The sequence below is a fragment of the Mastacembelus armatus genome, chromosome 5 (assembly GCF_900324485.2).
Source record: "Mastacembelus armatus chromosome 5, fMasArm1.2, whole genome shotgun sequence".
Lineage (NCBI taxonomy): Eukaryota > Metazoa > Chordata > Actinopteri > Synbranchiformes > Mastacembelidae > Mastacembelus > Mastacembelus armatus.
The window spans coordinates 21675330-21689215 of NC_046637.1; the positions used below are offsets into that span (position 1 = coordinate 21675330).

The following is a 13886-nucleotide window of genomic DNA, read 5'->3' on the forward strand; positions in this document are numbered from 1 at the left end:
TAATTAATTAATACTAATTAGTTACATTTTTTTTCATTGTCGCCATCTTGGATACGCTTAAGAACGTGAGGGAGGGGCTCCTTGCGTCATGGAGTCACGTGCTCCGCCCCGGTAAAGTCTAGGCTGACGTTCAAATAATTGACTTAGCTGAACACACGTACATAGGCTGCACATTATACAAGTGCAAATTTAATACCATAAAACGTGAACATAGGTAAGCCTAACGGTGTCTTTACGGTCAATAGGAAAATAAATATTTCCTGAAATTAACTGAAGCTAACATGCTAACTTCATGTTAGTTAACAAGTTAGCTTTAGGTTAGCTTAACCTGACGTTACTGTATGTCAAACCCTTCTCAGGTGGCTGAAAAAAAAATCTGGTTTTACCTGTAAAATGTGTGGAAGAACAGCGTGCACTCTCGCTCCTGACGAGATAAGTCGTGCCTGCTCCTACAGAAGTCGGGGAGGGCAGCGGAGACAGCCCCGCTGGAGGGATGGAGATGCGGAAAAATACCGACCCTCTTACAACAAGAGCCCCCAGTCCATGAGTCCCGTCCTGCTGTCCCAGAGGCATTTTGACAAGGTAAAATCAGCTGTCGCTTTCCGCGTCTGCGTGACATTTACAAACTTTATGTTAAAGGAGCTAAACCGATAGACAAGCTTTTGCCGCGTAACGTGGAGACTCACCTAAAAGCGACGTAGTTCGCTGACTCTCCAGGCGGTGAGATAACTAGTGATCAGCTAATAGTTTGATGATGTCTCCAGAGTGCTCCGGTGGATGAGTGTGTGTTGGCCTCCATGCGATGGAGTCTGGTACCTTCTTGGTTCAAGCAGGATGACCCGAGCAAGATGCAGTACAGCACCAGCAACTGCCGCAGTGAGAATATCTTGGAGAAGAAATCGTATAAGGTGCATACAGTCTGAGACACTGCTGGCTGGCAAGCTACTCGGCTTTTGTCGGTATGTTTTATGTGTCTGAAATCACTTTATCTTATCGCTAAAGGACCCCATGTTAAAAGGACAACGCTGCGTCATCCTGGCCGATGGTTTTTATGAATGGAAGAAGATGGAGAAAGACAAGCAGCCTTTCTTCATCTACTTCCCGCAGACTCGGGGACCCGGTCAGGTCAAAAGAGAGGATCAAGAGGACACCATGGGCTCAGCTCACAATATGGGGAATTTAAAGACAGCCTGCTCTAGAGAGGCCTTGGCAGAGGTTTGTATTGGGTTCTCTATAATATAACCACCACAACCATCTGCTTTTATTCAGAACAGTAATAGAATGCAGCTATTGCAGAGATTACCAAAGCTGAAAATTTGCTGTGTGGGAGACGAGCCCAGGCAAAATGTGCATGTGTCCACCAGGTGTTTCGTGCAATATTAATGTCAGGCTGTGAACTGTTATAAACTAATACATTCACAATTTCAATATTAATAAGACCTTTTGCTCTTTGTTGTGTGTTGACCAGGAAGGAGAAGCACCAGGTGAGTGGACTGGATGGAGGTTGCTCACTATGGCAGGACTGTTTGACTGCTGGAATCCTCCAGGTGGTGGAGAACCCCTGTACTCATACAGTGTAATCACTGTGAATGCTTCCCCAAACCTGCAAAGCATCCATGATAGGTAAGAATAGGTAACGCTCATGTTGCATTTGTGCCTGTACGAAATCCTGATTTACTATGTGGTTTTGTTTTTTAGGATGCCAGCCATTCTGGATGGAGAGGAAGAAGTGAGGAAGTGGCTAAATTATGGAGAGGTGAAGTGCCTAGATGCACTGAAACTGCTCCAGTCTAAAAACATTTTGACTTTTCACCCTGTGTCTTCACTAGTCAGCAACTCACGCAACAACTCTCCTGAGTGCCTTCAGCCAGTGGATCTTCACAGCAAAAAGGTATTCCTACTCTTGTTGTACAATGTTTTGTTATGCAGTTCCAGTTTTCAGGTGATTAGATGTGGAAGCTGACTGACCCTTGACCCCCTAGGAGTCCAAACCCACAGCTGGCAGTAAGATGATGAAGAGCTGGTTGATGAGCGGCTCACCTTTAAAGAGGAAGGGCCCCAACACATGTGAAATTAAAGACCACGAAAGCAAGTCACAGACTCAGAAGTCTACAGGAAGTCTTCAGCAGTGGCTTCATGGAGCCAATAAGAAACCAAGAATCAACTAAAGCTTTGAGCAGGGATTGAAAACTGCAGTTTAAAAGACCACTGAGGTCTCATTTATTCAATTTGTGTTTTTACAGGACAAAACACTGTTGTATGTTTAGGTTTTTTTGGTACTGATAAAGTCAATGTTAATGGGATAAAAATGTGCCCACACAGAAACTGCTTGATTGTTCGAAGTTTCATCAATAAATGTCAGAAATGAACACAGTTTGCTTTATTCAAGATTTTTATTACCCTTATTACTTGAAACGAAAAGACATTTTGAAACTGTGTAGATGCTATGCATTTATCATAATATAATGATGAATGCCAATACCTCCCCTATTTTTTCTTTTAAAGTTACAGTATCTATGCTATCTTGTAATCTATAACATATTTTAATGTCAACATAATACAAACAGAGAAAGATCTGATTGGTTAAAAGAAATGTCAAGCACTTAAATTGTTTGCCAACACGAGCAACTGGCAGAGTCAGATATGGAGATTTACAACACAATGATTTGCCTTCCCCACACAATTACCAAGAGGTCTGCAAATATACAAAGTCCTGCAATAGTTGACGGTAAAAACAAATCTACTAACTAATAGTACTCAGTTATGAATGATATTTATGCTTGAGAAAAATCTCACTCCTCTCCAGGACAATCAGGTAGAATGACTTACTGTCTTGATTTGGTTGACTGCCACATCGAATGTTGTACCAAGAATAACTGATTACAAGACAAACCTTCATTTCTCCAATAGAGGAACAGCAAACAGTATGTTACGGACTGAGTCTGGATTCACACAACGTCCTCAACCTGAGCTACAATTACTTTTATTGTGGCTCCAAAATGAGATGTCTGAACAAGTCTTCAGTTATTGTGGATGACAGTAAAGTGCAAGAGGGAAAAGGAAAAAAGGAAAAAACAAACAAAAAAAAAAAAAGCTGTACACACTTGTATGAAGTACTTGTCATTGAACTGGATTTTCTATTCAAACTATGCCAATTAATGACAATCAGCAGGCAGCATATTAATATGAGCCACACATGCACCTCCTTGCACTGCAATCCTTCACTACTTCAGTTCTGACTCCATGTTTACACGAGTTTATTTGTTTTTAAGGTTGCATGAGGTAAAGTGAAATCATGGTAACAAGTTTTTTTTTTTGGGAGTGAAACAAATTTAAGCCACAACACAAATGGGTAAAAAGGGGGAAGCAGTGTTTCCTCTATTCATACAGCAGTGGTGGTGGGCTGTGAAAGTAAGAAAGCATCCACCACTGCAAAAGAAAAGGAAAAACAAAAAAAACAAAAAAAAAAACAAAAGCTAAATAACTTTACTCAGAAACACAAACATGTACAGAGATAATGCTTTGATTTACCGCCTAAAGTATCCAAATAAAGCAGTTCGAACCAAAACTAGGTGTGAAAGCAGCAATATACACTGAACTGAAAATGAGATTGGCCCAAACCACCACCGTTATGAAAAACTACATGGGGAAACACTGGGAAGTAATATGCATCACACAAGTAAATGCTATACTGTTTCCTTAAGGTGTTCTTTGGGCTAGGAGATTCATATTAGAAAATGTGGTGTTTTGTATACATAAGGAGGTGAGTGCAGCATGTTGGTGTGCAGTATACTCTATGAGTGGGATGCTGCTTTTATGTTAGGCATTAGGAATTAACACAGTGGGCCATGGGAAAGGGGATATATAGACAAGGCAAGACAGGGTAGTGAGGGCAGTGACAACCCTCTGATGATCCTCCGTGTCCTCAGCAGCTGCAGGTCTCTGCTGACGGCTTGGCTCGCTCGTTCCTGTCCAGCTTTATTGGCTCAGGGAACTCATTGTACAGCTCCACTTCGGTCTCCTGAAATCAGACAGTACAGGTGAGTGACCACCTGACTCAGGCATATTACATTTTACTTTTCTGCTAGACTCGTGTTACCTGTTTAAGAGCGTTGCGTGCAATAGTCTGAAAGGCCTGCTCCACGTTGATTGCCTCTTTGGCACTCGTTTCGAAATATGGGATGTTGTTCTTGCTCTGACACCAGGCCTGTGCTCGCTTAGTTGTTACCTGAATCACAAAGGAGATGGCACTGTACTTAGAGACATCTACATGTTACATTAATCTATCCTCAAAATAAAAATATTAAACACTGTGCGCATATAAAGACAGCCCTGCAAACATAAATTTGATCATCTCAACCCACCTGTCTGTTCTCCAAGTCAATCTTGTTGCCCAGCACCACAAAGGGGAAATTCTCAGGATCTCGAGGGCTGGCCTGAATCAGGAACTCATCCCTCCAGCTGTCTAGAGTCTTGAAGGTATTAGGTGCTGTCACGTCAAACACCAGGACACAGCAGTCTGCTCCACGGTAGAACGCTACACCCAAGGACTGGAACCTTTCCTGACCTGCTGTGTCCCAAATCTGGGATACAAAATTGAGTAACGGTATAAGAAAAGACATGCCGTGTTTATAAGCGTAATGTAATCACATTAAATAAATAGTGTAAAAGTTAGTACTTTGTCTTTATGGTTGACATGGTTCTTATTAACTAGATCTCCCCATTTAAGTGTATTCACATTTGTGGCTTTGTAGAGGATATAAAATTTTGAGTTATACATTGTATGATAAAAGTAACTCCGTAAAACAAAAACTATGCTTATGTTGCAAGTGCTGATTAAAAATGCAGAAAAATCAGTTTATAATTTTACAATTAGTATGATTGTGAAATAGTCGGTTCAGTTAACAGAATTGGAAAAAACAAAACAAAATACATTCTTGATTCTTAAAAGTGGATTATCTGACTTGAATTTTAAATTAATTTTATTTTAAAATTAGTGAATAATCTCAGTAGTAAACAACTAAAACTCTTGCGGGTTCATTCATATTCTAAGTGATAAGATCTAAGAAGTTTTACATTAATCATTTTTACTCATCATTTGTATTCTCTGATTATTTGAGACATGATAATCGTGTTTAGTGACATTATTTCCTCAGTACCTGCATCGTGACAAGTCTGTCATCCACCATTACTTCTTTTGTCAGGAAATCAGCGCCTATTGTGGCTTTGTACTGGTTACTGAACTTCTTATTCACATACTGGTTCATCAATGAGGTCTTCCCAACTCTAGAAAAAAAAAAAGGAACAGGATATCATACAGACCATACGGTGGGTTAAAACTAAATAACTGATTGGTAAGAGGCAAAAAGGGGTTCTAGCTTGCCGTATTACAGTGAACATATACTTAATCTAGATTCTATATTGTTGTGAAGTGTTTCCTTAACAATAAGCCTCCAGGCATCACTCCTTACTGTTGTCTCACCCATTTAGCTTTGAGGTTTAGCTTTTGACCTCACTCACCCGGAGTCTCCGAGGATGATGACTTTGAGGAGCACTTTCTTCCTGGATGTCATTGTGCCACAGCTAAAAAGACAAAAAGGTAGATTGGAGAAGACAGTAAACTCTTAACAGAAACAGACCAGTGCTGGAATTGCACAACCAAGAAGGATATAGACCTGTGCTTATGATATGGGCCAACAGGTTCCAGTGTAATATGATAAGGTGCATGTGTGTCTTGAAATACGTTCCAAAGAAATGGACTGGTTCTAGGAATGAAAACCAAAATAAAAGTCCCCTCTATTTGAGTCCCCCTTCACTTCGCAAACATAAAAAACATGGGTATAAAAATATGATGGATTGGAATTGGAGGCTCTAACAATTCTTGATATGAACAATTCACTATGCTTTGTTTTAAAATAATGGTGGACAATGCAGTGCTGGAATTGTTGACATGACATCTGCTATGAGTTATTTCTGTCAGCACAGCTGGTTGCTTTTGTTGTAAAGTAATGATTTTATAGTTTTTATGCTTCAGGAAAAACATTCAATGGAGACACATTGTCCCACTTCCAAATCACAATTCTGAACAAGCTGAACATTACAATAAACGGAAAACAAAAATGGGACACACACCCAGTTACTCCACAACATACTGAAGGGGACCATGGACTGTGATAATCAATATACGGCACCAACATAGTAGTTGCTCAGTTTGGGAAAAGTGGCCTTAGCTATTCTCAACTCTCCCTACCCCTAATAACTAACGTCAGCTTCCTTGGCATAAATCCAAGATACTGATAAATCCACTATATATCTACACTATATTTTCACATACTATCATGCAGAGATGTGTTTTATTCAATGAAAACCTTTCAAACTACACACTATCACATTTGATAATGGATGATCTTGATTAGTACAAGTAGATTATTGTTATCTCCTCTCCTGCTCTAGACATTAGTAAGCATTTCTACCTTTGGCAACAACAAACCACCACGTACAGCTGTAGTGAGCAAAGTCCAAACTCTATTACCGATGGGCTTTAAATCATCGTTCCAATCAGGTTAGACCTTGGAAAGCTCATTACAGAGAAAATTATATATTTCCCACATAACACTTAAAGTTTAACATCTCCTATGTGAACACAAGGCCCGGGATGAATACAATAATCACTGCTTTATGAGACAAAAGTACCATAATGCTTTGTGTGCGGCTCTCATAATCTGCACCCCATGACACTGTGTCAGGGACTGATCACATGGTTTAAAAACACAGGACTAACGCAACCATGACTTGGCAAGCATGATTAGCACCGGTATAACACATAGCTGTGATCAACCATGTCGACCTATGTGGCTTTAAACATCAACACTTATTAATGTGGAACAGACTAGTCCTGTCAACATTTTACCTTGGAGACATCAAACACATTTAGCAAGGCAGAATAGACGCTACGTGTGGAGATCAAAATATCAGAAGAAAGCCATCAAACATAACTTGGGAAACAGTATCACGATGCAAAATGTTTCATTTCCTTGAACAATCAAAGCCAGTGAGTACTGGATGCCCTGTCCACCAAAATTTACCACATCAGTGACACTTCTTGATTTGAGCTAGCACTCGGTTAGCTGAAGAGGGTTTATTGGCAGCCGTGAAACTTAGTTAACGAGAGACATGTTGTTGACGTATATGGTTAGTAAAACCGAGATCTAAAGTCACGACATACCAACCTGGGAGATGATCCTGCGGTATAAAATACCAAAGTGGACTTTTCCTGCGCCTAGGTTGGGAGCGTTAGCTAACGCGCAGGCTAGCTAACAGGCTAGCAGCTCCTATAAATGTCCGCCGTAACAAAGCAACACGTTTAAAGCGTCGACAGCTCGATCTCTGGTAGCTAGTCTCGCAGCTAACTCTGTTTGACAAAATCAGCACTGCCACCGCAGATTGGTCTCTTCCTCCTTGTGACAGCAGCGAATCCGTTTCGCTCTGATCCCGTTCCCGACGCTGGCTTTTTCCTGTCAAGCTAACGCGCTAGCAGCTAGCCGAGCGCTGCTCACTTCCTCCAAAACAAGCTCTTACGGTGTGGGTGACGTCACGCGCTGGTCACGCCTTGTTGCACAGGGCCCCAGAAACCACAATAAACACATCCATCCATCCATCCATCCATCCATCCATCCATCCATCCATCCATCCAACCAACCAACCATTCATTCATCTATCCATCCAGCCATTATCGAACGCTCATCCTGGCACATGCAGGGTGGTGGGGTGCTGGAGCCAATCCCAGCAGACATGAGACAAGAACCCTGGTTCACCTAGTCTATCACAGGGCTGACACATAGAAACAAACAGTCACTTTTCACACCTGTGAACAATTTAGAGTCAGCAGTTAGCCTAACCACAACCTGCATGTGTTTGGACTGTGGGAGTAAACCGGATTATCCGGGGAGAACATGCAAACTCTACACAGAAGCTCCCGGATTCGAACCCCAGACCCTCTTACAGAACACAAAAATGAAGGTAATATGGTTGGGGGTGCATGGGGTGCCAACTCTATGTTCTGTTTTTACTCTGAATTGCTGTCACTTCAGAATTTTACAAGCACTGGCAGGATATGTCACTGTCTTGTATGTTCATGCTCTTAATTGTCACTGCATGCCTGTAGCAATTAATCTGTGAGAGCCATGTGGGTAATTTGATACTGCAGTCGTTCACACCTCTCTATTATGTTTCTGTGGAACTGAAACAGTTACATTTAAGGCACCTGGCAGATATTTCATCCAGTTCTCCATAATTACATTATCTATCCATTAACTTCCGAATTGTATTTACATCAACAGCATCCAGCCTGTCTTCTAACAGCAGACCAAGTGATGGAATGAGGCCATGGATATAGAGAAGTGCAACAGAGGAAAGCTGTTTTCCTGACTGTCCACAGGATGGACTCAGAAGAACTGGACCAGTTCTAGTTTTACCGTGTTGTTCCTTTGATAAGTAAACATTATTCTAGGACAAGAGTCTTAGCAGATTGTCAGCTGAGAACAAAATCCATTTCAACAGGGAATTGAAATGTCACGTCATAGTTGGTTTAAAACCAACTCTCACTGCCGAAACCCGGGATCGAACCAGGGACCTTTAGATCTTCAGTCTAACGCTCTCCCAACTGAGCTATTTCGGCATGGAAAAAGGAGACATTTCATACATAAAATGACAATAATTATATCAAAAATCAGTCCAAGAGCTCAAATGTGATGTTGGTTCTAATATCAACATGACATGCTACGAATAACAGGATGATTTGACTCTAGGCTGACACGGGTGCCATCAGCAGGTCAGGATTGGTCACTGTCACAGACCTTTCATCGTCAGACAGTCCACTAAGGCATCAAAACACAGGCATGAAACGGCTCACGGCATTTTATCATATCATAAAATGTTTATTTGTTTAGTTATCTGTGTCACATTTATCACATTTCTCAATCGCTGCCTTTTTCTTTTCTCAATCGCTGCCGCCTGAAACGCACGACGTGCCGTGACGTCATCGCGTCGGAGTGAATGAAGCGTCATCCTTTCTCGATGTAGAGCGGCACGGCGGCCTTTCTCTGCTGCTCTATATTCTTTCTGATCTTTCCGTTCTCACGCCGGTATTTGAACTCTTCATTTCTTCAACCATGACTCGCAGATCGCCACTTCTCGCCGCCTGTCTGCTGCTTTTGGCTGCTGCGCAGGTTTCAGCGGACGGTTTAGTGAACGAGGAGGTGAAGAGGACGGTGGACCTGAGCACTCATCTGGCCAAGATCAGCGCAGAGATCGTGCTGTCCAACCAGGGACACTCTGCCGTCCACAGCTTCATATTGGCAGTAGAGGCTGATCTGGCCCCGCACCTCGCATACATCGGAGTTTCGGTGAGCTAAACACCAGTGAATGAAGCCTCTGCCTGTTAGCCTGTTAGCGGCTAAGCTAAACATAGCGTTATGCAGAATGTTGCAGCTCCCACATGTTTTGCTGTGAAATAACAGCAGCAATGGCGCAGATCTTTAAAAGAACACGTTAAAGTTAGCATACAATGTTACAAACGTGTTCAGTGAATGTATGAAGTCGCATCAGCTAGCCATGTGAATGAATCACTGCAAGCTCGAATGCAAACACAGTTAGCTAACGTTACTGCTGCAAGGCGTACGCTGGAAAGTGCGATGCATTGGCACCCCCTTATCTGCTGTGAGCAGCAGCAGCTCATCATACATGACATAGATTCGTTTGAACTGCTGAGCATTTGGGTAGCAAGACGTTAACTTCCGCAGCGATGCACGCTCTGTCAGTGGTGGAATGACACGTATGCGCTGGGCAGCTCACTTCCGTGTGTGAGTGCGCAGGCCTGCCCCCTTCAGCTATGAATGAAACTGTGTTTGGACGCTATAAACTTCTTGTACTTTGTAAGGATGCACACCTCTTTTCTGCAGGTGAAGGGAGATGAAGAGGAGGATGGCACACTCGAACTCCAAAAGACCACAATCCAAGGCCAAAGGTAAAGAGATTAGGTCTTTCTTTATGATCGAAGCTGATTCTCTTGTATAAACAAGTAAACTGAAGAAAACACATGGCCTAAGTGTATGATCTGACTGAAATAAAAGCTCCTCATTTAGAAACATTGTGTTTGAGTTCATATGGCAACACATTTTTTCCTGTCAGACAGCCCAGTTAATTAAAAACACCTACAAGAATTCATGCCAATTCGTAGTTCTTGAAAAGCTCATATTTTAACAGTAGCAGTATCTTATCAATGCTCTTCTTTGTCATCTGTTTCCAATGCAGCGGGGAGTTTTACAAAGTGCAGCTAATCTCCAGTCTGGCAGCTGGTGCTCAGCTAAAAGTGAAGGTGGAGATGATATTCAGCCACGTCCTGAAGCCCTTCCCCACACACATCACCCAGGCTGAACGGCAGCTGGTGGTCTTTCAGGGGAATCACTACCTGTACTCCCCGTACCCCACCCGCAGCCAGACTACACGTGTTCGCCTCGCCTCTAAAACTGTGGAGAGCTACACCAAGCTGGGCAACCCCAGCAAGAATGATGAGATCATCGAGTATGGACCCTTCCGTGATGTGTCTCCGTTCAGTGAGGTACGGCCCTGATTGGATTTGATGAGCCTCAAATGAAACTGAGGAAGTTTCTAAAATTTTGTTTTCTTTATTCTCTACTATTAAGGATACAATGAAGATCCATTATGAAAACAACACCCCCTTCCTCACCATCAGCAGCATCACACGCACCATTGAGGTGTCTCACTGGGGCAACATTGCTGTGGAAGAGACCATTGACCTGAGGCACACGGGAGCCATCCTGAAGGGGCCTTTTTCACGTTACGACTACCAGCGTCAGTCAGACAGTGGCATCTCATCTGTCAAATCCTTCAAGGTGTTCTGTTAAACACAAATCACCATGATCAGACTTGTTTTTAATGATAATAATGACAATGACTGTATATGCTTTCTCCTCAACAGACTATCCTTCCCGCCTCAGCCCAGGATGTCTACTACAGGGATGAGATTGGGAACATCTCCACTTCCCATCTGCAGGTTCTGGATGACTCAGTGGAGGTGGAGGTCAGGCCTCGCTTCCCCTTGTTTGGAGGCTGGAAGACTCATTACATCATTGGCTACAATCTGCCCAGCTATGAGTATCTTTACACACTGGGTGAGTTGAATCACTTTTTCCAGAAGGGTAAAAAGTGAGGCCATCTCGGCAAGGAAGATATTTGCTGTTAGAGGGATTTGAACCCTGGTTTTCCAGTTTAGATACGCAGTTTCCAATCACTAATGCATCACATCATTTTATCATTTCATTACTTTTATCTCCTAGGTGACCAGTATGCACTGAAGATGAGACTAGTTGACCATGTGTATGATGACCAGGTCATTGACTCCCTCACTGTGAAAATCATCCTGCCAGAGGGGGCCAGGTCAGTGTTTGCAAAGGATTCTACAGGGTGTCAGGCTGAGGAGAGATTTTGGCATTATTAGTCACTAATATCTACCAATTTCTTGTGTCCTGTCCTATCAGAAACATCCACATGGACATGCCTTACAAAATTGATCGTATGCCTAATCAGCTACACTACACATATCTGGATACTTTCGGCCGACCAGTGCTGGTCGCCACCAAGAACAATCTGGTGGAGCAGCACATTCAGGATGTTGTGGTAAGAGAAATTATAAAACTATTTTGACTAAAATATATAGTGTTATTACATTTTCTCGGCTTTTACAGGTGTTAATATTTTAATAATTTCCTGCAAGGGATAAATAAGTATTTCTATTCTAATTATCTCTTAGGCTCAAAACATCCTCATATGGAGTAACTGCATTACAGTTGTCAAAATATTAATGAATTATTTCATTACATGAACTTGTGTAGTACTGATCACAATTACCTGTATAACTATAAAAGCTTGCCCACTCTTTACATTTGAGACATCATCAGTTATTTTTCTGTTTTATGTAGAAAACACTTTTTGGGATTTAGTAACATGCAAATGTTTTTTGCAACATAAAAAGCGTCAGCTTCACTTTGATTTGGTCTCAGCTGTGTAGAGGTGTTCAAACTTCTTTTCTTGTTACCAGGTTCATTATAACTTCAACAAGATCCTGATGCTGCAGGAGCCTCTGTTGGTTGTAGGGGCTTTCTACATCCTGTTCTTCACTGTTATCATCTATGTCCGGCTAGACTTTGCCATCACAAAGGTATGACTGCACTGATGTCTGCCTAGAAACAGAATTTGGTTACTTTTAGCCTCATTTATCACTTTTGTGTGTTTTGAACATACATACTTTTTCTTCTATGTCCAGGACCCTGCTGCTGAGGTGCGAATGAAAGTGGCCTCCATCACAGAGCAGGTGCTGACTCTGGTTAACAAACGACTGGGTCTGTACCGTCACATGGATGAGGTGGTCAACCGCTACAAGCAGTCTCGCGACACTGGGGCACTCAACAGTGGCCGGAAGACACTGGAGGCCGACCACCGCACTCTCACCAACGAGATCAGCTCGCTGCAGGCCCGCCTCAAAGCTGAGGGCTCCGACTTAGCTGATAAGGTGAGTGCAGTGTGTTTAGGTTATAAGGTAAATAAACTGACCAGGCACAGTGATGTTCATTCCCTTCCTCCATGCCATCAGGTAGGTGAGGTGCAGAAGCTGGATGGCCAGGTGAAGGAGCTGGTGTGTCGCTCCTGCCAGGAGGCGGAGCGGCTGGTGGCGGGTAAGGTCAAGAAGGAGGCTTACATCGAGAGTGAGAAGAGTCTGACCAGCAAGAGGCAGGAGCTTGTCAGCCGCATCGACAGTCTGCTAGATGCCCTCTAAACTCCTCCTGCTGCACTAGGACACACAGCACCCTTCCTACAACATACAGTCAACTGTTTTTATAACTAAAGGCAATGTGACACACATGCATACATGACTTTTTTTTTATTTTTATTTTTTTATAAACCATCCTTAAACACAGACATGGACTATTAGCATCTCATCTTACAATAGTGATGCGTTTATCCAAACACGCATTTGTGCCTTGTGATAAACTTCAGGTCACGGTGTGCTGAGCTCTACAGCACCTCCATCACAGGTTTTTGACTTTTTTTTTTTTTTTTTTTTTGGAGTTTGTTGAGCTACATTTAAATTTTGTGACACTTGATTTTCATGTTCAAATTGGACTTTTTTTCACTGTATGTATGGTTAGGGGACTTTTTTTTCAAGTGAATAGCTGAAGGGCCCAGATGTTTTCAATCTCATGTCTTTACTCACATGCTGTATTCTGCGACTGAATCACTTATGGCTCTTACATATGAGGGTGGTTGGTGTTTTTCAGTCTTCTTTTTTGCACTTACTTTTTCCTGTTCATCCGTGATTGAAATTCATGTTTGAACAAGTTTGAAGCTCTGTTTGTGTGTCATCCCAGTTCTTTTTTGATTTTCATCAGTTATATTTTCTACATTGCTTACAATTTTCTTGTTTTGTAAGTGGTATGTTTTTGACCATGAGATTAGTGAACACATGAGATTCAGGTGTATTTGAGAAAAGACATGGGAAATGGCACACAGGTGATTGTGAAATGGGCAATGATATGGACAGCTGTGAAATTTGAAATAAAATTTTGAGAAGTTCATCATTTAACATGGTTATTTGATTACACAGCAGATGTCTAGTACATTTTGTACTGGGGTGGGGGGGGGGGTTTGACTGTCATTTGGTGAAGCAGTACCTTTAGTTAATCAGAAGAAGGCGCTCTTGCTTCAACAACCACCACTTCACTCTATTGGAAGGTTTTTTTTTTTTCTTTTTGGTCTTAGAAAGAACTACTCTACATGACCCAGCCAGTGTGCTTGAATACTGACAGATA

General features: G+C 42.2%; 3 protein-coding genes and 1 non-coding gene across 6 annotated transcripts; 2 read left to right on the top strand and 2 right to left on the bottom strand.

Moving 5' to 3' along the window:
• Positions 1-96: 96 nt before the first annotated feature.
• Positions 97-2373, top strand: hmces (5-hydroxymethylcytosine binding, ES cell specific). Of its 2 annotated transcripts, XM_026306969.1 has the most exons (7): positions 97-214; positions 360-582; positions 765-908; positions 1003-1215; positions 1469-1623; positions 1699-1891; positions 1983-2373. In XM_026306969.1, the coding sequence occupies exons 2-7, from the start codon at positions 394-396 to the stop codon at positions 2166-2168; spliced, it is 1080 nt and encodes a 359-aa protein (XP_026162754.1). In that variant the 5' UTR covers positions 97-214; positions 360-393; the 3' UTR covers positions 2169-2373. The 2 variants fall into 2 exon arrangements, with proteins under 2 accessions (XP_026162754.1, XP_026162755.1); XM_026306970.1 differs by lacking the exon at positions 765-908 and having other exon boundaries at positions 104-582.
• Positions 2374-2553: 180 nt separating this feature from the next.
• On the bottom strand, positions 2554-7571 carry rab7a (RAB7a, member RAS oncogene family). 2 transcript variants are annotated; one of them, XM_026306972.2, is made up of 6 exons: positions 7226-7571; positions 5521-5583; positions 5160-5286; positions 4365-4583; positions 4100-4228; positions 2554-4021 (listed from the first exon to the last, which is right to left on the bottom strand). In XM_026306972.2, exons 2-6 carry the CDS (start codon positions 5571-5573, stop codon positions 3926-3928), a joined length of 624 nt encoding a protein of 207 aa, XP_026162757.1. In that variant the 5' UTR covers positions 5574-5583; positions 7226-7571; the 3' UTR covers positions 2554-3925. The 2 variants fall into 2 exon arrangements, with proteins under 2 accessions (XP_026162757.1, XP_026162756.1); XM_026306971.2 differs by having other exon boundaries at positions 7230-7570.
• A 1033-nt stretch (positions 7572-8604) lies between these two features.
• Positions 8605-8677, bottom strand: trnaf-gaa (transfer RNA phenylalanine (anticodon GAA)). Its single transcript has one exon. It is a non-coding gene; the product is annotated as a tRNA-Phe (tRNA).
• A 370-nt stretch (positions 8678-9047) lies between these two features.
• On the top strand, positions 9048-13660 carry rpn1 (ribophorin I). Its single transcript, XM_026307897.1, has 10 exons — positions 9048-9404; positions 9960-10024; positions 10312-10618; positions 10704-10913; positions 11000-11192; positions 11358-11457; positions 11559-11697; positions 12119-12238; positions 12344-12589; positions 12671-13660. The coding sequence occupies exons 1-10, from the start codon at positions 9171-9173 to the stop codon at positions 12851-12853; spliced, it is 1797 nt and encodes a 598-aa protein (XP_026163682.1). The 5' UTR covers positions 9048-9170; the 3' UTR covers positions 12854-13660.
• The last annotated feature ends 226 nt before the right edge of the window (positions 13661-13886 follow it).

Excerpts from the sequence above, each read along its gene's own strand:
- rpn1 (XM_026307897.1), top strand. The coding sequence starts at position 9,171 with ATGACTCGCAGATCGCCACTTCTCGCCGCCTGTCTGCTGCTTTTGGCT. Across the intron at positions 10,914-10,999 it reads CATCTGTCAAATCCTTCAAG|ACTATCCTTCCCGCCTCAGC; the intron begins GTGTTCTGTTAA and ends TCTCCTCAACAG. Across the intron at positions 12,239-12,343 it reads TAGACTTTGCCATCACAAAG|GACCCTGCTGCTGAGGTGCG; the intron begins GTATGACTGCAC and ends TTCTATGTCCAG.
- rab7a (XM_026306972.2), bottom strand. The coding sequence starts at position 5,573 with ATGACATCCAGGAAGAAAGTGCTCCTCAAAGTCATCATCCTCGGAGAC. Across the intron at positions 4,584-5,159 it reads ACAGACTTGTCACGATGCAG|ATTTGGGACACAGCAGGTCA; the intron begins GTACTGAGGAAA and ends TTTGTATCCCAG. Across the intron at positions 4,022-4,099 it reads CACGCAACGCTCTTAAACAG|GAGACCGAAGTGGAGCTGTA; the intron begins GTAACACGAGTC and ends GTCTGATTTCAG.
- hmces (XM_026306969.1), top strand. The coding sequence starts at position 394 with ATGTGTGGAAGAACAGCGTGCACTCTCGCTCCTGACGAGATAAGTCGT. Across the intron at positions 583-764 it reads CCCAGAGGCATTTTGACAAG|AGTGCTCCGGTGGATGAGTG; the intron begins GTAAAATCAGCT and ends TGATGTCTCCAG. Across the intron at positions 909-1,002 it reads TGGAGAAGAAATCGTATAAG|GACCCCATGTTAAAAGGACA; the intron begins GTGCATACAGTC and ends TTATCGCTAAAG.